General features: G+C 37.9%; 1 protein-coding gene across 1 annotated transcript in view; it reads right to left on the bottom strand.

Annotated features, from left to right (window-relative positions):
* Window positions 1-24309, bottom strand: part of LOC117228622 (dexamethasone-induced Ras-related protein 1) — a 192236-nt gene that overhangs the window by 9085 nt on the left and 158842 nt on the right. The window contains exon 5 of the mRNA XM_033484466.2: window positions 76-265. Within this exon, the coding sequence (XP_033340357.1) occupies window positions 76-265 (190 nt within the window). The remainder of the gene's footprint in view (window positions 1-75; window positions 266-24309) is intronic.

The following is a 24309-nucleotide window of genomic DNA, read 5'->3' as shown; positions in this document are numbered from 1 at the left end:
TATTTAACGAAGGAACAGGCAATTGGTATTCAAATTGTAGTTATCGCGCGCGCGGACGGAACAAATGGCTCGTACCTCACGTCCTTGTCGCACTTGTTCCCGACGATGACCATTGGAACCTTCAAATGGAAGTGACTCTTGCTTCGGCTCTTCGTGGCGCTCTGGGTCGCGCTCACTTTAGACTCCAGGATCGATTCGCGCAGCCTGATGGCCTCTTCGAAGGACTCCCGGCAGTCCAGACTGAACACCACCACGAACAGGTCACCTGTATTGCGAACACAATAAGGATGACAATTTACTGGGACGGGAACATTTTCCTCGGCCGTTTATTCTCCCGCCGAACGAGACCGTGGAAACGATTACGAGTCATTTAAAACGCTCTTCGAAACTCGATGCTACGAAGACGTTTCGACACTGACGTTTCAACGAAAGTTCAACCCTTTGTCCTATTTTGATGAGTCCGATTTTCAGTAATAACTAGACACTGCGGATTTTACGTATTTATGACAAGAATTCATAGATCAAATAGAAAATAAGTGTTTAAGGATATATAATGTAATATAATATAATTATATTATAATTAATTAATATATAATTAATATATATTATAAAATACATTATAATTAATTAACATATCATTATAATTATAATATATTATAATGAATTAATCTATAATTGTAATTACAATATATATATTATAATTATATATGTTATTATAATTAATTAATATATAATTGTAATTATAATATATTATAATTAATTAATATATGATTATAATATAGTATAATATAATTACATTACTTTTTCAACTTATTACAATTATTATTAAATAGGGAAAGACATTTTCATCTAACTTACGTTTCCCGCAATTAACCCAGACAATTTTTATTTCCGCAGGCCAGCAATAACCTGCCGGGTACGAACATTCATCGTTCATTAAATTAGTTAAACTAATTCTGTTCTTTTGCCATCAACATTTAAGCGTTCAAGTAAGAATACATTTTCTTTTTCTTTCAAGAAATTAGCAGAATCGAAGAAGTTGTAATCGTTGCATCTGCGATGAGAATGATACGGCAAGGGGTTAAGAATGTCGAACAATATTCGATCGGTGCAGTCTTCGTCTCATTTGTAGAAATCGTTCGCGATGTAAACGGAACGCAAGAAAATCTAAAAGAAAAATCTGAAAGAAAAGATCATTTAAATAGAGAGCATTTAAACAGGAAAATCAGTTGGAAGATATAAAAGTTACAAAACAGGTTCTGCAGTTGACTAGTATCACAAAGGTACTTGTTACAAGGTGTCAGCGAATTTGACACAGGTCCTGCGACAAGAGAGAGACAGAGAGAGAGAGAGAGAGAGAGAGGGAGAGGAAGAGCGCGAGAGGGAGAGCGCGAGAGGGAGAGCGCGAGAGACAGAGCGCGAGAGAGAAAGAGTGCGAAAGAAAGAAAGAGTGCGAAAGAGAGAGAGAAAGAGCGAGAGAGAAAGAGTGCGAAAGAGAGAGAGAGAGCGAGACAGAGCGAGACAGAGCGAGAGAGAGACAGAGCGCGAGTGACAGAGCGCGAGAGACAGAGTGCGAGAGACAGAGCGCGAGAGACAGAGCGCGAGAGACAGAGCGCGAGAGACAGAGCGCGAGAGAGAGAGAGCGCGAGAGTGAGAGCGCGAGAGTAAGAGCACGAGAGACAGAGTGCGAGAGAGAAAGAGTGCGAAAGAGAGAGAGAGAGACAGAGCGCGAGAGAGAAAGAGTGCGAAAGAGAGAGAGAGAGAGAGAGCGAGAGAGCGAGAGAGAGCGTGAAAGAGAGCGCGTGAGATACAGAGCGCGAGAGGGAGAGCGTGAGAGAGAAAGAGCGCGCGCGCGCGCGAGAGAGAGAGAGAGCGCGTTCCGAGGAAAATATCTTGAAATAATAATCGAGGCTGCAACAAGTTCATTCACGGGAACACTGCGCCGCGACGCGGCGCGGTGGCGCATTTGAATTTTAAATCATCGCATTCCCGCGGAAAGAACGACGCCAAGTTTCGTGCCAGGATGCCCGGTGGTTACACGGTTCTCGTCGCCGTGCAAATTATTCAGCATCTCGTTAAGACCCGCCGTGGAAATGCGGCAGCATAGAATTTCCGAAAAAAGTCTGGCGCGTCTGCGAGAGCGACTCGAATCTTCGAATCTTCGCGACGCCCGAAACCGAAAAGGAACTTCGAACGCGAGCGATTTTCTTCCGTCGGCCGCTTCTAGCCGATGCAGAAAAGTTGCTGCACGCGCGAGAATATCGTTCGCTTCGTTAGCAAGTTGTTGTGCACCGTGACAGCGTAACAACGGTCGTAAAATGACACCATTTACGAAGCACCGGCCGAGATCCTGCAATAGAATCATTCGCAGCAAGTTATCGCCGTGACAGAATGCAAGCGACTTCGCGCGGACGATGTTTGACGAGATCGATAAAAATAAACGCCGCGTGCACCGTGCACGCGGATTTATGAATATTTATTAGGCCGCGGCGGTTCTATCGATGAACGCGAGGCCGGGGACATTCGCGCGCCGAGCGTGCAAGCACAGTAATTAGTCTCTGAGAAAGTAGATCTGAGAATACTAAGTCGCGATTCTTCCGGCCTCGCGGCTCGTTTTTATAGAAAGCCGAGGCCGTTTGCAAAGAAAGATAGCAGCCAACATGCTGGTGTTACATTAATATGAGATGATTAAAACGGTGATTTAACTTTTCTATTTCTAACTTTTTGCCATGATTCGAGGGTAATTCGGAGGCCATGTGACACGCTTCGAAAGCAATTCGGGGGCTACGTGACACGATTCGAAGGCAATTCGGAGGACGAATGCCACGATTTGCAGGTTCGAAGGCAATTTGGAGGACATATGCCACGATTCGAAGGCAATTCGGAAGTCACGTGACACGATTCAAAGGTTCGAAGGCAATTCGGAGGCCACATGCCACGATTCGAAGGCAATTCGAAGGCCAAATACCACAATTCGAGGGTTCGAAGGCAATTCGGAGGCCATATGCCACGATTTGAAGGTTCGAAGGCAATTCGGAGGCCATATGCCACGATTCGAAGGCAATTTGGAAGTCACGTGACACGATTCAAAGGTTCAAAGACAATTCGGAGGCTACATGCCACGATTCGAAGGCAATTCGGACGCCACATGCCACGATTCGAAGGTTTGAAGATAATTCGGAGGCCAAATACCACAATTCGCAGGTTCGAAGCCAATTCGGAGGCCACATGCCACGATTCGAAGGCAATTCGGAAGTCACGTGACACGATTCAAAGGTTCGAAGGCAATTCGGAGGCCACGTGACACGATTAGAAGGCAATTCGGAGGCCAAATACCACAATTCGAAGGTTCGAAGCCAATTCGGAGGCCACGTGACACGATTCGAAGGCATTTCGGAGACCAAATACCACAATTCGAAGGTTCGGGGCGCGAGACTCGAACAATCGTATCTCCTCTTCCAAAATTGTTCATTTTCGTGTAAAAGCTGAGCGTCAATTAGGGAGAAATTACTGTACCTCGTAGCTCCGCGGCTTTTCTTATCTGACTCACACCCAAACAGAACATTTTGGTCTTCCGGGATTGACGTAGCAATAAATTACACGGGCGTAGGACTAGCTCAGGGAAATTCACAGCAACCCGAGGTTAGGCATTTCCGGGAGAAATAACTAGGTACTTGCGTGCGTGTGTTTCGTCGTACGTTTCGTCGTTCCGCGAGCCAGTTTTAACGAGTTTCCCTGCCGGTAAAGTCCTCGCGGAACAAAAGGACCGGCGGGGAACATCGATCGGCTCGTTTCATCGCCGGGAACCTCCGGAGTTTTTCAAGTTTCCGCGGACGCGGTCGTGGACGGCATGAAGTCGGCAGGAAACTTTCCCCGAGTAGCGTCTCGCGGATCGCGCCGGTTGCGTCGCTGTCATTAAAATGGGAGAAAAAAACGCCGTCAGTTCCACCCGAAACCACCGTCCATGAAACGACTTCCTTTTTCCCGAAACGACCTGTTCCAGCAACGGCTGCTCACTCTTGCGCGTCAACATACTACAGTAATGTCTGTCTCCCTTACCGACGCTCGGATTGCCCACTAAAATGAATAATTTGGGAAGAGGAGATACGATTATTCGAGCCTTGCGGCTCGTTTTTATAGTTACAAATTAGCAACGACTATAAAAAAGCAAGCTAAAAAATAAAAGAATCGGTAAATATGAAAACGAGTTGCAAGGCTCGAATAATCATATCTTCTCTTCCCAAATTGTCTACAGTAATGTCTCCCTAACTGACGCACAGATTGTCCACATAAATGGACAATTTAGGGAGAGGAGATACGATTATTTGAGCCTTGCGACTTGTTTTTATAATTGTTGACAATTCGTAATTATAATAATTAACTGCAAACGCATCGTCTATACTGTTTCCGCGGGTTGAGTAACGGAGACATTTTAGACATTACTTAATCTTTTTTCGATGTACAGTAATGTCTCCCTAACTGACGCTCAGATCGTCCACAAAATTGGATAATTTGGGAAGAGAAGATACGATTATTCGAGTCTTGTGGCTCGTTTTTATAATTGTGGACAATTTACAACTATAAAAATAAACCGCAAGGCTCGAATAATCGTATCTCTTCCCGAATTGTCTATTTTTATGCGCGATCTGAGCGCGAATTAGGGAGTAATCGCTGTACAGTAATGTCTCCCTTACTGACGCTCAGATTGCCCACTAAAAACTCGTTTTTATAGTTATAAATTAGCAACGACTATAAAAAAGCAAGCTAAAAAATAAAAGAATCGGTAAATATGAAAACGAGTTGCAAGACTCGAATAATCGTATCTTGTCTTCTCAAATTGTCTACAGTAATGTCTCCCTAACTGACGCTCAGATTGTCCACATAAATGGACAATTTAGGGAGAGGAGATACGATTATTCGAGCCTTGCGGCTCGTCTTTATAGTTGTTGAGAATCGGTAATTATAAAAACAAGGCGCAAGACTCAAACTAATCGTATCTCCTCTTCCCAAATTGTCCATTTTCCTGCACAATCTTTATTAGATTAGAGAGACATTACTATACCTCGAGAAGTACAAAGTGCGATAATAAAAATTTCGAAAACTTTTTTTACTCGATTAAAAGCTCGGGTCACCTTGACTTCCTTTCTTTTTAAATGGCACTATGTATTTTTCACTTTACAACGTTGTAACCGACGAACAAAAACGAATCGAACGATCTACTACACAATGACCTTTACACTGACGAGGCCCGGTTCCGCTGATGGCTCGGCCGCCACGCGCCAGCTGATCTCTCCCCTCGTTGATCACTGTTTTTCGTTGATAACGCGTAAACAAAGCCGCGGATTGCATCTGCGCCAAGGAAAAAGTTACCTCGAACGACCTCGTTTCCCGATTGCGAGTGGCTTTTCGGACACCCTGTAGAGCAGAGTTGTCAAACTCGCGGCCCGAGATGAACATTTTTGATGTCAAGTATCAGGACGTAAACAATAATTTAACTTTATATACGTTTATTACAATGTACTAGTCAAAATAAAAATATTTGTTCCTATGAACATCGATTTTTTTTTGCGGCCCACTTAAAGTTAAGCATTGTTTATTTGACTCAAGTTAGCTTTTCAGTTTGACACCCCTGCTGTAGAGTATAAAAGTAGAAGATACGGAGTATGGCGATAGAAAGAAAATGCATACAGCGAGTAATACAAAGGTATTACAATTTCTGGTAAAAAATATTCGTCCACATTTTAAAGTGCTTTAAAGATCGTGAAAATCGCATTATTTATCGCATTGTTTCAACCAAGAACAGGTAATTTTTCCTTCCTTCGAGCGGCTGTCAATCGATTTCAACGAAATTTCACACATAAATATGCAAAATTATATAAGTTTGCACATAAATTACCGAGATTTGTCAAACGAATCTTTGAAATTTCTCTCCCAGGTTCAGACAAAAAATTTGAAAAATCGAGTCCCTTGAACACTTAAAAAGAGATTCAACTCAATTGGACCAGTTTGAAAGAAGCTACTGCGTTTTAAAAGGTGATCGAATACTTTTTGCCAGGGATTGTACGTAACAGCGCGTGGATAGGATCAGAAGAAAAAACCAGTAGAGACGAGTGCCGAGCAAATAAAACGCAGCATCCAAAAGGAAAAACTAGATAAATAAGTTTACGTAACTGAATGAGAAAGGTAGGAACATACGTAGAAACGAAAAGCGAAACGCTGCAGCAATTACAGTAATGTCTCTCTAATTGACGCCCAGATTGCGTACAAAAATGGACAATTTGGTACACAATACAATACAAAAAGAAAATATGCATTTATATGCAAATCAACATCGATAGACCCGGAAACTTCGACGAAAATAACCTTGAAAAAAAACTAGTTTTCGCATCGCACTCGTCTCTTGGTACCAATCAAATTCCGCGTATAATATTTGTTGTAGCGTCGCTATTGGAAGAGATATTGAGATGACCGGTTTTTAACGAAACATCCTGAACCGTATTTCATTCGGTTCGTCCGAAACTTCATCCAAACAAAATTTTACAAAGTCTATGCATTTCGTCAAACTTGTCAATTTTCGATATGACAAACATGTCCTAATATGTAAATTGTTACAGTGGGAAAGGTGTGTTGAACTTAAAATCGAGAAATTTTATCTGAAAGTAGAGGTTTCAAGCTTCAATTTTTAAAAAAGGATCATTGTTCCACGACGATTTTTCACGGAGTTATAGTCAGTCGAAGTTCGCCAATTTTTATACAAAATTCGTCTATCCGATAATTTTTTCGAGCAGTGTACAGTGAATTCACCCTAATTTTCCTTCGGCTTGTGAACGAAAATGGACAATTTGGGAAGAGGAGACACGATTATTCTTGCGGTTCGTTTTTATAGTCTCGAATTGTCAACAATTGAGCGTCAGTTACAGAGACATTACTGTAGTTGTAATTTTTGCTTGCGGACATTTTTCATGTTTTTGGTGTCTTCATAATTGTACAATACCAAAAAAAAAAAAGAAAAAAAATGCGTGTGACAGTAAAAATTAATAGTGTCCTTTTCTTGAAATCAGAAAATATTTTCTGGTCAGCGAAATGAATTTTTCCTGACATTCTAAATTGTCTGAACAACAAAATTCGCGACATCGTGACTAAATGAGCCTGTTCGAATCATAATGGCGTAAGTCGCATTTCTTTTTTCATCGTGAGCGACGAGGAGCGTTGTTATTTAATAACATATCTACTGTTTACTAACATGTGTATCGTTCACTGGCAAAAATTGTTAAGATAATTTAAATCTTTTTCTTTCACTTGTGTCGAATTAACATTTTGCCATGCACAGATTAAATTTGACAACTCGTTTTTATAGTTACCGACTGCCAACAACTATAAAAATGAGCTCGAATAATCGTATCTTCTCTTCTCAAATCGTCCGTTTTTGTTCACAAGCCGAAGGGAAGTTTGGGAGAAATTACTGCATTTTCGCTTTCTCTCTTGCGTTTCGAAGATCTACGTTGTTATTCCCGGCCAGGAATAGCTGTTAATTTAATTTGGCCACTTGACAATTGGAATTGTTTGAGTCGGGCGTTTCCAGGCATGCCCGAAAGCGCGCTCGAGTTCCGACATTCGGGGATTGTTATTGGTTACATAAAAGGGAGATTCCGGTGCTCCTCTCTAAACAAAAGTTCGATTTACGGAAACGAGCGACGAGCAAGTTCGCCCAGACCGCCGAAGGACATCCCGAGGATTTCGGGGACGTTAGTGCCTCCCATCTTCGAAACTTCGAGACGGAGAAGCGTCACTGAAACAGAACGGGCACGTTTTCCACTGTTCGCGTCCCGTCTTCGGGCGCGTCCTCCGCGATCGACGCCGCGACGACGCTGATTCGCTTATAATGGGGTCCCTTCGCTGCCGAGCAGACGCCATTTTGTCGCGTTCTCCGGCGACCTGTCTCGCTCCGAAGACGAATAGATCGCGGTTTCGCTGATGCATCTACGAACTTTTGCTGCGAAGTAAACAACCTTTCGCGCATCTACGTACAAATTTCCAACGGTTCGTACGAATCGTGATGTGTTATTCAAATTTCTAGACGGTGGCATCATTTCTAGACGGTTTCAAAGCGCTGTGGCTTTTTTAGAAACTCGATTAAACGAGTTGATTTTCGTTTTTAGGTGGTAGAGCGACCATAAATATAATGCTTTTTTAAATTTTGCTATTGCTTAGAATGACAAAAGAAAATAAAAAGTTTTGGCTTCTTAACTTTCCTATCCGAGCCTGTAATAGCAAAATTGCAATTACATTGGTCCTTCTATCATCTAAAAAGAAATTCGAATCGTTCATTCCAGTCTTAAAAAAGTTGTTGCGTTTTAAAAATTGTCCGAATATTAATAGACATTCGAAGAGTGCGAGTTCGCTATTATTATTATCATTTAGAATATATTGTATTATTTAACGCGCGTTTTTTAAGAGTGAAATTATCATTGAACTGCGGATTTTTATGCAAACTAAAAATCGTCTGCGTCAATCGCAAGAAACAGAAACTGCACAGCAAGTTCACGCTTTCTTTAATTATTTCAACGGATTCAAAATAATGCAATAACATTTTCACCCTTTGCACTCGAAGCTGTTTTAACTGTAAATCTAAGATAATTTCTCTCACTTATAGTATTTTCATTTTATATGAAAAATCAAATTTTATGCATGCGAAATTGAGTCTCGCGACTTACAAAACGATTACACTTTGAACAATTTTTAAAAAAATCTAAACTTTGTTAATGTCAAAATTATCTTAGAACGTGATATAACAAATTTTAGTGGTGCCTCAGAATGCAAAGGGTTAAAATTTACTTATTCTTCCTACTGCTTTCAATGGCGTTTCAATCACAGGGATCACACGACACGCTGTTCATTCATTGTCACGCGCGGACGGATTTTTCACCCCATTATATCTCCTACGATTTCATGCGAGTTTACGTGACGCGGCATCGGCAGATTTCTACCTCGAAGGTTCCATTCGTCGCCGAATGGCTGGTTCCCCGAACCGAATCCCGTAACGGCGAAGCGACGCTACAAACAAAAACGCCCATAAACATTAACGAGCCGCGGCTCGCGAGCATCCGGCACGCGCGGCGTTTCGAATTCGCTTCAGCCGGGGAGCATTTACAATTGAAAATAACCCGCCGCTGCGTCAATATGACCTCCGATTATTTGCCGGGGTATCCGGGCAGTCGTTGTTGTTTGCCTCGGCGCGGCGGCGACATAAATTTTCGCAGACGTTTATCGCCTGGCGATCAACAGTTTATCGCGAGCACGAGCACCGCCATCGTGTAATAAGCACGAAAGGAAATTCGATTGACTCCTTTGGTGCACCAGCCTCCGTGCAGACGTAGAATTCGACCGGTTCGGTCGGACAAATTGATCCGCTACACCGTGGAAACGCTGTTCCGTTGGACGTCGCATCGCAGAACAATTTGATGTTATAGCACTGACGGCAATGACGGGTAGAATGTTTAGTATATTTATACAGTTATTTATATTTATATATTATATTTATATTAGTTATATTATATTATATTGTATTATATCATACTATATTATATTATATTATATTATATTATATTATATTATATTATATTATATTATATTATATTATATTATATTATATTATATTATATTATATTATATTATATTATATTATATTATATTATATTATATTATATTATATTATATTATATTATATTATATTATATTATATTATATTATATTATATTATATTATATTATATTATATTATATTATATTATATTATATTATATTATATTATATTATATTATATTATATTATATTATATTATATTATATTATATTATATTATATTATATTATATTATATTATATTATATTATATTATATTATATTATATTATATTTATATTTATATTTATATTTATATTTATATTTATATTTATACAGTTAGCTGTGGCGCCTCGTCGTTGTTAAAAATATTGGATCAAAAAGACAGTTTTCTTTCACAAAATTAACAATTTTATTATCGATATTTACTTATTCACTTGAAATTAACATATACTGCGTACATAATGAACGAAAAATGCAGGAAAAATCAAGTACTTCTACAAGTACCAATATCGTGACTCTTTTCTAATCTTATTTTTTTATAATAACGTGTAATTCGCGTAGGATTGGCCTCAAAACATTCTACAGGATGTTCCACAATTATTTAAGCAGCTAAAAATGAGGGGTAGCTGAGGTCATTTGAAGTAACTTTTTCCTTTGCGAAAATGCAATCTGCGGCTTTGTTTACGAGTTATTAACGGAAAACACTGACCAATGAGAGGTGACGGCGCGAAGTTCGAGAACCCGCAGCACGAGGCCTTAAACTTGACATAACCTTGATATAACCTTGATATGATCTTGACATGATCTTGACATAACCTTGATATGACCTTGATATGTCAAGGTTATGTCAAGGTCATATCAAGGTTATTGATAATATTCTTCATATTTCTCTAACAAACATATATATATCCCTTACGACCCTTAACACGATTATTATTTATTAAATTAGCTTTGCGAATCATTCGTTGAACTGTGTTCGAACACGGAATTATTTAAATTAAAATATCATTTGCGTACTTTGTTATCTTCACTGTACGCCTTGCTTAAAAATTTCACATGTTGACCTTGACATAACCTTGATATAACCTTGACGTAACCTTGACATGACCTTGATAGGACCTTGATATGTCAAGGTTATGTCAAGGTCATATCAAGGTCATATCAAGGTCATATCAAGGTCATGTCAAGGTCATGTTAAGGTTATATCATGGTCATGTCAAGGTTATTGATAATATTCTCCATATTTCTCTAACAAATATATCCCTTACGTCCCTTAACACGATTATTATTTATTAAATTAGCTTTGCGAATCATTCGTTGAATTGTGTTCGGACACGGAGTTATTTAATTAAAATATCATTTACGTACTTTGTTATCTTCACTGTACACCTTGCTTAAAAATTTCATATGTTGACCTTGACATAACCTTGATATGACCTTGATATGACCTTGATGTGACCTTGATATGACCTTGTTATGACCTTGACATAACCTTGACATATCAAGGTCATATCAAGGTTATGTCAAGGTCATATTTAGGTTATGTCAAGGTCATATCAAGGTCATGTCAAGGTTATATCAAGGTTATGTCAAGGTTATGTCAAGGTCAACGCTTAAATTACTTACTATTTCGGGTCCGAAAAATTAGTAAATATTCTTCAGACGTTCTAAAGTAAAGGTGAACAGCGTTTTTCTCAAAAATATCACTGTTACGTAGTAAAAAAAATCCGCAAAGTTCTCGCTTCGTGATTTGTTCAATACTTCGAACGCGGCTCGAGTCCGTCCCGACCATCTGTCAAAGTCTCGTGCTGCGGGCTCTCGAACTTCGCGCCGTCACCTCTCATTGGTCCATGCTTTCCGTTAATAACTCGTAAACAAAGCCGCAGATTGTATTTTCGCAAAGGAAAAAGTTGCTTCAAATGACCTCAGCTACCCCTCATTTTCGGCTGATCAAATAATTGTGGAACACCCTGTAGACGTCTTGACATTTGAAAATACGTTTTTGTTTTCGCTGAAATTACAATTTAAATAACCAATGGTCTTTACTTTTTACGCTCGATGAGTATACTCGTCAGCAATACAGCTAACCGGTTAATGAACGGTGTAATATGTAAAGCGAATTGTGCAACGCGCCGCCGCGACAAAATGGCCGTCGCGAGATCCGTTCGTCGTGGCGTCACGCACCAACTTGAAGAATTTAATAGGACTCGATTATACGGAATTACGCATTCCGGTCACCTGAAATAACATCGTTGTTTGCGGCAACGGGAAACAATGTTAGCCGTAAACTCTGCACGTTTGAACCTTCCGTGCTAACGATGGAAACATTTTTACGCAGGTGCCATTCTGCGTTCCCGCGACCGGAGGTGCCAAAAAAAAAGAAAATTGGTGTACCTATTGCATTTTCTGCTTCGTTTTTAACATTTCCGTTCTTGTCGACGAACAGCTGAATCGATTGAAACATTCTCGAAGGAATTGATTTTAATTTTCGACAGGATAGAAGTGTGCGGTGAATTTCGATCAAACGATTTTCCTCGATCATTATTGTTTAGATTTTTGATCGATCCAAGTAATAACGACGAATCTGCAGAAGGACCTTGATTAAACCTGGATCAATCGTCTCGTATTCTTGCATCAACAATTTATCGAAAATAAAAGGAAATTATCAATCGATTTTGAATTCGGATAATCGAAGTTCAACTTGGAGTTGTTATCGAACGTTGCGTTATCTGCATACGAGCGAAACTCATTTCGTGCATTTAGCGGAAGAATTCGCGTTCTTTAGGGTGTCGATTACGAAATATTGGGTTGGCAACTAAGTAATTGCCGATTTCAGTTATAGATGTCTCTCACTCCCATTTTTATGATATCCGTAAATGTTATATTATAAAATTATTATTATTATTATTATGTTATTTTTTATTATCCGTGAATGTTAGCAACTGGACAAATTGAATGCAGCGGTCAAGGAAAAGCGACCAGAATTGGTCGATCGTAAAGGTGTCATTTTCCATCAGGACAATGCTAGGTCGCACACGTCTTTGTCCACTCGGCAAAAATTGATGGATATTGGTTGGGAATTGATGTTACACCCACCATATAGCCCTGATCTCGTGCCATCGGATTACCACTTATTTCGATCCCTGGACAACTCCCTTCGTGGTAAAACTTTTAACGATGATGACGCTGTAAAATCTCACTTAACTCAGTTTTTGGCCGAAAAGGATCAGACTTTCTACGAGCGTGGAATTTTCAAGTTGTCAGAGAGATGGCGAAAGGTCATCGAACAAAATGGAAAATACATTACAGATTAAACTTCGTTCCAAGTAAAAAAAAATTTTTCATTTCATTGCACAAATCGGCAATTACTTAGTTGCCAACCCAATAGAACCGCCATATTTTCGATCAGTCCTTCCCGGATCCGTCATTGTTGCGACCGGTCGCACTGTCAAAGCCAGACACGCTGGATAACGAGCACGTTTAACGAATTTCTCGGCCCGCAAAGTAGTCGCACGTCGCGCGAATTCGTCCGCGAATAATCACGAGTATGCGATAACCAGCCGCGGCGATTGTTCTCCGGCATTGTTCGAGGCTCGCGGGTTTCTCTGTTCCGAAGCGACGTGCCGCGTTTTCTATTTATAGCTCGAAGCGAATACGAACTTGGACATTGCGTGCAGACAGTTTCCGCACAACTTGCGTATCGCGTTCGCAGTTTTAGTCGCTGCTCGCGAACGGTATCCCCGCGTCCGTTGCCATCGTAATGCAACGGCGGTGACCTATGGTAACCTTTGCGAATATTGGACGCCGACGGAACATTCGATTTTGGTTGTTCGTTAAGTCAACTTGGTTCGCTTCCGCGAAAATCTGTTTCCGAGCGGCGACACAAGTTTCATGTTTCTGAATTTGTTTATATTCGATAGACTCGAATAAAAATTATAGCATGTGCGCAACGGCTAAATTCAACCCTTTGCGCTCCAGTCGGTGACTCCGACTCGCCACTTAAAATTGTTGCATAGCGTTTCAAAATAATATCAACGTAATCGATTTATATTTATATTCTGTTATATTATTATTATATTATTTAATTTATATCATTTATATTTATAATATATTATTTTATTTATATTTTGAAAACTGTTAACAATTATTATTGCACGAGTCACAATATTCATAGTCATGTGAAACTGCAGCCATATAAAATGCATTTAAAGCCGTACGAAATGGAAATACCGTAAATCGGAAAAACGATTTTGAATCCAAATAAATAATAATAATAATAATAATAATAATAATAATAATATAAAATACGATCGCAGAACACATGTGATTCGAAAGCGCCGCATGCAACCGGATTTCCGGATAGTATAACACCCTGAACGATCTAACGGGTGTAGCATTTCAACAAATTGTTAAACGCGCTCGCTTTTTTTATTTCCGTGCGAAATATTTCGTATTTGACGAAATTTTCAGGTTTTCAAGTCGACGCGCAAGTTCGACGAAATCTGATCGCAACACGGCCGCGTTAAATGTGAAAGACATTATAAACGGCGACCGAAAAGGATTCGCATCTCGGATAGCGATTGCTTAACTATCGACACTTCTGGAGCTCCGAACATCCTCGAACAATTTGAACGCCCGCGGCGAGCCGCGCCATCCGAGTCCTCTTTATTGTACGCTTTCAGAAGGAAAGTCTATCGATCGAGAGAAAAGCCTCGGCGACGCTCTTTCCGATTTCCCTTCGATTCGAACGCTTTTCAACCGGATACGCTTCGAGAGGAGTGTCTCGTCTATCGGCGCAGCCTTGTTAGAGCCGCGGAATAAATCGCGCGACGGTCGCGTACGCGTCACGCGATTCAAGTTATACAAGGGCAGCAAGTTATTCAAGTTATACCGCAGCTGTGTTATACAAGGTTTCCCAAAAAATGTCTCGCAATCCGAAAGTAGGGGATTCCTGAGGTGATTTGAAGCAACTTTTTCCTTAGCGAAAGTGCAATCCGCGGTTTCGTTTACGAGTTATTAACAAAAAACGCTGACCAATGAGAGGCGAGATCATTTGACGCGAGACGGCCGAGCCAATGAGCGGGACCGGGCTCCGTGCACTCGTTGGCTGGGCCGCCGCGCGCCAGCCGTGCTCGCCTCTTATTGGTCAGTGTTTTTCGTTAATAACTCGTCAACGAAGCCTCGGAGAAAATTTTCGCAAAGGAAAAAGTTGCTTCAAATCACCTCAGGAACCTCCCATTTCCGGATTGCGAGACATTTTCGGGACACCCTGTATAATTAAGATTAATCATTTTATAATTATCGTTACTTTATTTCTTTTTTAGCGAAATGTTAAGTGGTGCCACCCAGCTGTCTACAGCTATTCTAATTTTTAATCGAGAGTCACAGTAGCGTGATTCAGTTCTCGGTGTTATTTTTACGGATCTCCACCCCATAACGCATTAAGCCAGAGGGATGCGTCTCATATTCGCTTATATAATTCTACGAATTATCCCAAATTTTAGAGGTGTTATTGCTTTAGTTATATCAATCTCAATTTTAATATCTACGCCATTGTTAAATCTGAATGAATTCTCATTCAAAAAATTTTACCGATTAAGCAGATATACACACATTGATTATTAATTCTTCCATTTATAATAATCTGATTCGGAGGCCAATTAATCGAATATCCGCGTACTACAATAACAATAATTTTTATTACCATTTATTTTTCGCATTTTACTCTATCACCTAGATTAAATTGTATTTGAGACAAATTAATATTTTAGCCGATGAACTTGATAAAGCATATATAATTCGAAGATATAATATCAATATAAAATTATTTATTAACTTATAATACGATTTTTTGTTTAAGTAAAATCAATCATTATTTCTTTTATCTCTATACAAAGTAAAATAAATAATTTCCTTTACATCTATACAAAATAAAATAAATAATACTGTCAATAATAAATGCTATATATAAATATATGTCAAATATAAAATATAAATGCTGTATAATATACATATGTTATATATATAGTATATAATTATTATTATTAGTTTATATATAGTATATAATTATAGTATTATAGTATAGTATAGTATAGTATTATAGTATATAATAATAATTATTAGTTTATAATTATATAATTATATATATAATTATATACTATATATATATAATATATGTATATAATATACGTATTTGCGTTAAAAGAGAAGCATTTATTATTGACAGTATTATTTATTTTATTTTGTATAGATGTACAGGAAATTATTTATTTTACTTTGTATAGAGATAAAAGAAATAATGATTGATTTTACTTATATAATGTATAATATAATAATACATATATTAATATATATATGTATAACATATTCAACGCAATATGTATATATTAATTCATCGTACCGCACCCCACGCGCCGCTTCATGGAACCTCAATTTGAGCCGGCCGGTCCGCGGTTAATGAAATCGAAACAATCGGTACAGAGACAATTATAATCGTCGCGGAGGTACCCGCGTCGACGGGGTTAAGCCAATGTTGCGAACCAATCCATCCGATGCCGTGTGCACGATGCAATTGGGTATCGACGTATCGACGTCGCGGTCGGTCCTCGTGACGAACGCGGCCGCTTGAAAGTGATTCCGCCGATATAGAACTGAATGGACCACCGGTTGCATCCCGGAGGAAATCGTTATCGCTTTGGAACACGGTCGCCGGGAAGCTGTCGGCGGTTTCCGGCCGAAACCCGGCGACAAGGCGCGCGAAATTCCACCGAACGAGGCTCTCGCGTTTTCCGGCGGACACCGCTGAAAGATCCTTCTTTTTGGTGCTCGACCTCGCGTTGTACAAGATGCGTCCAGGGACGACGCCGGATGAAAACAATTCTTTGGAACGAGACACGGCCGCTGATGCAGCTATTTCGACGTTTGCTGGCTCGATGAACGCGGCGGAACTTCGAACTCGCGATGTCTTTTTATCGTTGCAAGAAATTCTTGTCTTATTGCGAATTTGGTGAAATGGTGACGAAACGGTTTTTTAAACAATTCTACGTATATTTTACTATCGAGCAAATACATATTTATATTGTTATATTATTATAATACATTATTGTATTATTATTCTTATTTCTTAAACAATTCCGCGTATATTTTACTATCGAGCAAATACATATTTATATTGTTATATTATTATAATACATTATTATATTATATATACATTAATTAATACATTATTATATTATTATTCTTATTTCTTAAACAATGCCACGTATATTTTACTATCGAGCAAATACATATTTATATTATTATATTATTATCATATATATTAATTAATACATTATTATATAATTATTCTTATTTCTTAAACAATTCTACGTATATTCTACTATCGAGCAAATACATATTTATATTATTATATTATTATAATACATTATTGTGTTATTATTCTTATTTCTTAAACAATTCCACGTATATTTTACTATCGAGCAAATACATATTTATATTGTTATATTATTATAATACATTATTATATTATTATTCTTATTTCTTAAACAATGCCACGTATATTTTACTATCGAGCAAATACATATTTTTAATTATTATATTATTATCATATATATTAATTAATACATTATTATATAATTATTCTTATTTCTTAAACAATTCTACGTATATTCTACTATCGAGCAAATACATATTTATATTATTATATTATTATAATACATATATTTATTTATTTATTTAATAATGCTTAAAACCAATTTTATTTAACCAGATACAGGGTTGTTAATCTGTTGTTAGTCTTTTGTTAATATGTTGATACTACTTGTTGTTAGTTTCCATATTCTTACGGAACGTTGTTTATATAATTATAAATTATTATTAATATTATTAATAAAGCATTATAAATTATTCGTAGTCTCCCCATATCGGGATTACATAAAAGATTATATTATTATATTAATTAATACATTGTTATATAATTATTATATATATTATTATAATACATATATTTATTTATTTATTTAATAATAAACCAATTTTATTTTACCAGATACAGGGTTGTTAATCTGTTGTTAGTCTGTTGTTAATACGTTGATACTACTTGTTGATAGTTTCCATATTCTCACGTAACGTAGTTTATATAATTATAAATTATTATTGATATTATTAATAAAGCATTATAAATTATTCGCGGTCACCCTATATCGGGATTACATAAAAGACATTAATATATTAATTAATACATTGTTATATAATTATTATATATATATTATTATACATATATGTATTTACTTATTTATTTATTTAATAATGCTTAAAACCAATTTTATTTAACCAGATACAGGGTTGTTAATCTGTTGTTAGTCTGTTGTTAATACGTTGATACTACTTGTTGTTAGTTTCCATAAATTATTATTAATATTATTACTAAATCATTATAAATTATTCGCGATCACCCCATATCTGGATTACATAAAAAGACATTAAGGCAAAGTGGAAAATTATACGATGCCATGTTAACATGGTTCCGGATTCGATACGACGTAAATAATTAACAAACGCGCGTTCGTTTTAAATTCCATTCGGACCGGCGCAATCGTACGAATAAGAAATAACGGATAACGAAATCCTTTAACAATCTCGATCAAACAATTCGTTCTAGCCAGTGCCCTCGGTGAAATCAGTGCTCGGCTCCACGCGACTGGAAATTTATTTTAGCCGGTGTCCCGCGGTCTTTCGTCCTCGAGCCCCGACCCCGGGGTCAATTGAACATAATTAATCGTCTTTCGTCGTAATTAATCGTGATGAGATCCCGATTTAATTAAGTTAAGTGCGCGCCGTCTCGTAGAACGGATTTCTTTCGAGCCGACTGCACAATGCCCTCCTTTCATTTATAAAATGAATTACGCTACGCGCATTCGACGACGATGCAATGCACTCTTCCACGTTGGAAACGGTTTCGAAACGGTGCACGGAAAAATTGTTGACGATCAAGAAATTGGACCGATTCCGCGTCGTTACGTTCGCAGCCGCATATTTCGCGGCTGACCGACGACGCGCCACGTTTACGTCATCGATTCTTCTTGATAAATAAATCGCGTAAGCGCACGGCAAGAAGTTGTTGTCGACGTTCACCGCGCTCGTTCTCGGAAATCGTGGTAAACACGGGTATATAAAAAGCACCGAGCCTAGAAAAGCTTCCACGTCTACGGCGCGTGCTCTAACCTCTCTCTGTGCTACGTTTGCAAATGAAAAACAACCCCTGAGCTACATTTTTTCGAATCAAAAGACAAACCACCGAGCCACAACGAAAACCGCAAGCGACGCGAAATGGTACGAAATTGTTTTTTTTTTTTAAGCAATAGAATACGATCACGGTGGAATCTCGGTTGTCCCGAGCTACAGTCAGGGGCAAAATTGAGTGAATACCCTTTAAAACTCACTTTAATATTATAATAATACCTAATATAATATATATAATATAATATAATATAATATAATATAATATAATATAATATAATATAATATAATATAATATAATATAATATAATATAATATAATATAATATAATATAATATAATATAATATAATATAATATAATATAATATAATATAATATAATATAATATTAATATAATATAATATAATATAATATAATATAATATAATATAATATAATATAATATAATATAATATAATATAATATAATATAATATAATATAATATAATATAATATAATATAATATATAATATAATATAATATAATATAATATAATATAATATAATATAATATAATATAATATAATATAATATAATATAATATAATATAATATAATATAATATAATATAATATAATATAATATAATATAGTATAATATAATATAGTATAATATAATATAGTATAGTATAATATAGTATAGTATAATATAGTATATTATAATATGGTATAGTATAATATAGTATATTATAATATGGTATAATATAATATAGTTTAGTTATGGATGTGTTCTGGTAAATAACTGGTGCGTGCGGTGTAACTATTAAACTTTATTTATTAAGTTGCGTAGAAACACTTTCGGGTAACGTGACGTCGTAGCAAGAGAGGTATGAGAAGTATCGAAGGTATGCGAGGTATGAGGGCGAGCGTCTCACTGTTGCTCTTTTTATATTTTCTTGTTTGCCCCCGGCAAGGGCTCTGGACACCCCCTGATTGGTTGACCCGCGAATGGGTTTTCCCAATCAGCGTTGTCCATCTCCTTCTCACCGCGTTGTCCCTTACGCCCTGAGCGCGTCCCGTTTTGGGACCGCGTGGTGATCGGAGTGGGTGCGTTTTTTATGATGTAACGGCCTGGGTTTTCCTCAGGGCCGTTGCGCTCGGACGTCCGGCGTTCGGGTCCGTTTTGCGTGCCCTTCGGAATTTCCCGTTATTTATGACGGTCTCGTAGGCTATCGAGAATCAGGTAAAAAAGAAACTCTACTGGCTTATTGCCGTCCGCACGGAAAACAGTTTACTCAAAGATAGCCTTTTCGAAGGAGAGTCATAAATATGTTAGTCGTTTGCGCGAGAAATAAATCTTCTCTTATGCGCGCCGACTGGCCGCTACAATAGTATAATATAATAATAATATTTAAAAATTATTAAATAATAAGAACAAAATATATTATAATATAATTATAAAATATATAATATAATAAATAATATATAAAATATATAAATAAAGTAAAATAATATATGGTAATATACATCATAATAACAACTTTTTTCAAACTGGACCAACTGACTCGTATATTTTTCAAACGACAGAGAAACTAGTCCACCAGAAGCTGTTCCATCGAAATGCTTTCTCTCAATTCTGCTCTTGCTTGGAACGACAGAAAAAAGTAAAAAACTCTCCTTTTCTAACTTTTTCATCTGCAACAAAAATTTTGAAAATGTCTTTCGTCTCGATCTCGATGACTTATATGCGTGCAGAAAATTTTTATCGAAATTGCGAGTTACGACAAAATTAAAGATCGCCGAAGCTCGAATTGCTGCAACCAAATGCAACAAATCCGATCGGATTAATTGAACGAATTTGAATTCGAATTGAAAGGTCTTCTCGCCAATGTACATAGTTTTATCGATCGGGTAGGATCCTGTCGTGGGTCATTTAAATAAGCGATTCTTCTACCCGTCTTATTGGCCGAAGGGGCAGCTTCGCAGTCGTCTCCCAACGGGTGCACCCAACTTCGCGGATACGTGCCATATATTTTGCTCCGCCGGGGAACATCGTCGCAGCCGCCATTGTTTCGCCCGTGAAATATATGTCAGCCATTATACGACGACGCGGCCGTGTGTCCCGGAATCGAAAGGATTTCCCTTTTCTCGCGGCGCGCCGGCCGACGTCTAGAGGCTCATTGTCTTTGAATTCGGGTCGCTGTCCGCTTGTTCGCGACCACTCGCGCGTCTCGCACGGCCAACTTCTTCCTTGATGTTGCTGCGACACTGGTTTCTCTCTCCTCTTATTGTCATCGCGTTCGTTTGCTCGGGTTTATCGTGCTCCTCGGCTTTTCCCCCGCGCGACAACCCCCGCGCGTCTTCGATTGGCCGGGACGATCGGCGAATCCTCGAACTTCGTCGATTCAAGCGATCGATTTTGTTCGAGACGAACTCTCCTTCGACTGTGCGTACAGGGTGTCCCAAAAATATCACGCAATCCGAAAGTGGCGGCTTCCTCAGGTCATTCGAAGCAACTTTTTCTTTTACAAAAATTTTCTGCGAGACACCGTTAACGAGTTATTAACGAAAAACAGTGACCAATGAGAGACGAGCGCGGCTGGCGCGAGGCGACCGAGCCAATGAGCGGAACTGGGCTTCGTGCGCTGGTTGGCTGGGCCGCCTCGCGACAGCCGTACTCGATTCTTATTGGTCACTGTTTTTCGTTAATAACTCGTTAACGGTGCCTCACAGAAAATTTTTGTAAAGGAACCCGCCATTTTCGGATTGCGAGACATTTTTGGGACACCCTGTAGATTCATTTTATATTGAACGTTCTTGCTTTACTACGATCGCTTTTATGCAGCGCTGTGGTTTACAACAGTTCTGCGCGCACCGCTGAATAAAATTATAGCACGAAGAAAGTTTGGGTCAAAATCGGCCAACTTCGACCGACGATAATTCCGCGAAATATCATCGTAGCACGATGACTTTTATCTTAAATTAAAGCTCGAAATCTCTGCTTCGAGATAGCGTCTCTCGATTTTAAGTTAAGAGAAATCCGAGTGGAAATCTCGTCGTGGTGCGCGTAGAGTAATGCCAGTGTCGGCGGTACATGATACAAATGCAAGGCTCGCTTCAAGGTTCTGTAACTCTGCGAAAAAAAATCGCAGTCAAGTTTCGTCTTTCCTACATTAAAGGGGAAGGATCGAGCTTCATTCGGCTGTATACGGTATCTCGGAAAAAAATTTTACGAAGTCCGTACGTTTCGTTAAACTTCGTAATCTTCAATATGACGAACGTGGTCTCGAATTCGATGGATATTTGGTTATTACAGTTGTAAGGGCGCGTCGAACTTAAAATAAAGAAACTTTGTCTTAAAGTAGAGGTTTCAAGCTTTAATTTTAAAAAAATTTTATCATTCTACGATGATTTTTCGCGGAGTTGTAGCCGGTCAAAGTTAACTATTTCTTATCAAAAATTTTGCAATGATATCACTTTTTACGGTATCACATTGGTTTCGAGTTGCCAGGCTCAGCGTAAAACGGTGTTGCCGCGCTTAATCTGAAATTCTGTGTGCGCGAAACAGCAATACTTTACGCAGTTCAAAGTTCCCGAAACTCGGCGCGAAATAACGCCTCGTTTAATTTCAGGTTCTCGGAAACTTCAGCTGGTTGATCGTCACGAACATCCCCGAACAACAATCGCCGTTTATCATCGGCCGGCTATTCCATCGGGGAAGTGTCCCGAGGCGTATCAGAGCCGAAAAAATGCACTAAAATACCGTGCTAAGGAATCCGCAATCCGTTATTTCCGGTCCTCGACCTTCCACGCGGCGAAATCTCCGCAGGATCGACGCGGCGCACAGTGCGTCGAGTTTCGGGAAATTCGGAGATAAAAATGAAATTCTACGACTTCACGATTTATTCGTGCGCGTTTTAAAAGATTGGAGACATATTAACTTTTTTATGTATACATAGTCAATCGAAACATATTTAAAGAATAATCGGTAAACTTTATTGTGTGTATAATATCATGATATTGCGATATTTTTAAAATAATTGCTTATTGTGCCAATATTTTTATTATTATTAATATTATATAATAATAATAATTATTATATCTTATTATTACATAATATTTACAATAAAAAATATATTCGTACAATAAGTAATTATTTTAAAAATATCACAATAAATTAATAATAAATTAAAAAATATCACAATTAATTATATCTAAATATAATTATTATTATATCTTATATTTTAGCAAATGTACATAACCATTTTATATGGATAACAATATTGGAAGGAAAAGTAGAAACTATAATTAATTAATATAATTAATTTCTATGCATACATAGTCAATCGAAACATATTTAAATAATAATCGGTAAAATTTATTGTGTGTATAATATCATGATATTGTGATATTTTTCAAATAATTACTTTTCAATATATTATAGTAATTATTTTAAAGATATCACAAGAAATTAATAATAAATTAATATCACAATTAATTATATCAAAATATAATTATTATTACATCTTATATTTTAGCAAATGTACATAACCATTTTATATGGAGAACAATATTGGAAGGAAAAGTAGAAACTATAATTAATTAATTAATTTCTATGCATAAACAGTCAATCGAAACATATTTAAATAATAATCGGTGAACTTTATTGCGTGTACATCACGATATTGTGATATTTTAAAAATAATTATACTTTTCGTACCAATATTTTTATGATCATAAATACTATATAACAATTATTATCATACTATATAAAAATATTATTATCATATAATTAATTTCTTTTTAATTACATAGCGTGACATTTACTACAAAATTTTGCAGTTCCGGTATAGAATTTCACCAAGTTTGCATTTTTCTTAAAAAATAATCCAGCGTTCCGTTCGATTCCCCCCGCCTTCGTCTTAATTTCGCACAACAAAGAGCGCAATATTTTTCAAAATTTACATTTTCACGAACGTCCCGACCGGCTCGCTTCTCCGTTATCTGGCTAGGTTATCGAAAGTCTCGAATTGGCCGTACCCTTGTAAAAATAAGACGGTCTTGATAACCGGCGTCGCGGTAATCTCGATGCTCGGTCGACTTAATAACCGCTGCCACTTTATTTTTTCGCCGCTGTCTCGCATAGCGCACGCGGGGCCAGCGTTCCCGTGCTCTGCAAATATTCGCCGGTTAGCCGTGGAAGCTCGCCAGGCACGTACAAGCCCGTCGAGATCAAATTTTTCCGCGAGTCAATATAACCGCGCGCCGCGCCGGAAACCCGCGACGAATCCCGGCCGGAAGTGTCGCGTCACCTTTCCGCGTGTCCGGCGATTCTTCAAGCTCCGCGACAACCTGGTTTATTACGCGTTTCACCGGCTGTTGTCCGCCGCGGCGCGCACTCCGTTCTCCCCCATCGATTTTCGTTTTGCCATCGCGAAGGGGCCGAGCTCAGGAGATCGCGCCGACGACGGTTTTAT

Source organism: Megalopta genalis, chromosome 1, assembly GCF_051020955.1.
Source record: "Megalopta genalis isolate 19385.01 chromosome 1, iyMegGena1_principal, whole genome shotgun sequence".
Classification (NCBI taxonomy): Eukaryota; Metazoa; Arthropoda; class Insecta; order Hymenoptera; family Halictidae; genus Megalopta; species Megalopta genalis.
This window is presented reverse-complemented; position numbering and strand designations above follow the sequence as displayed.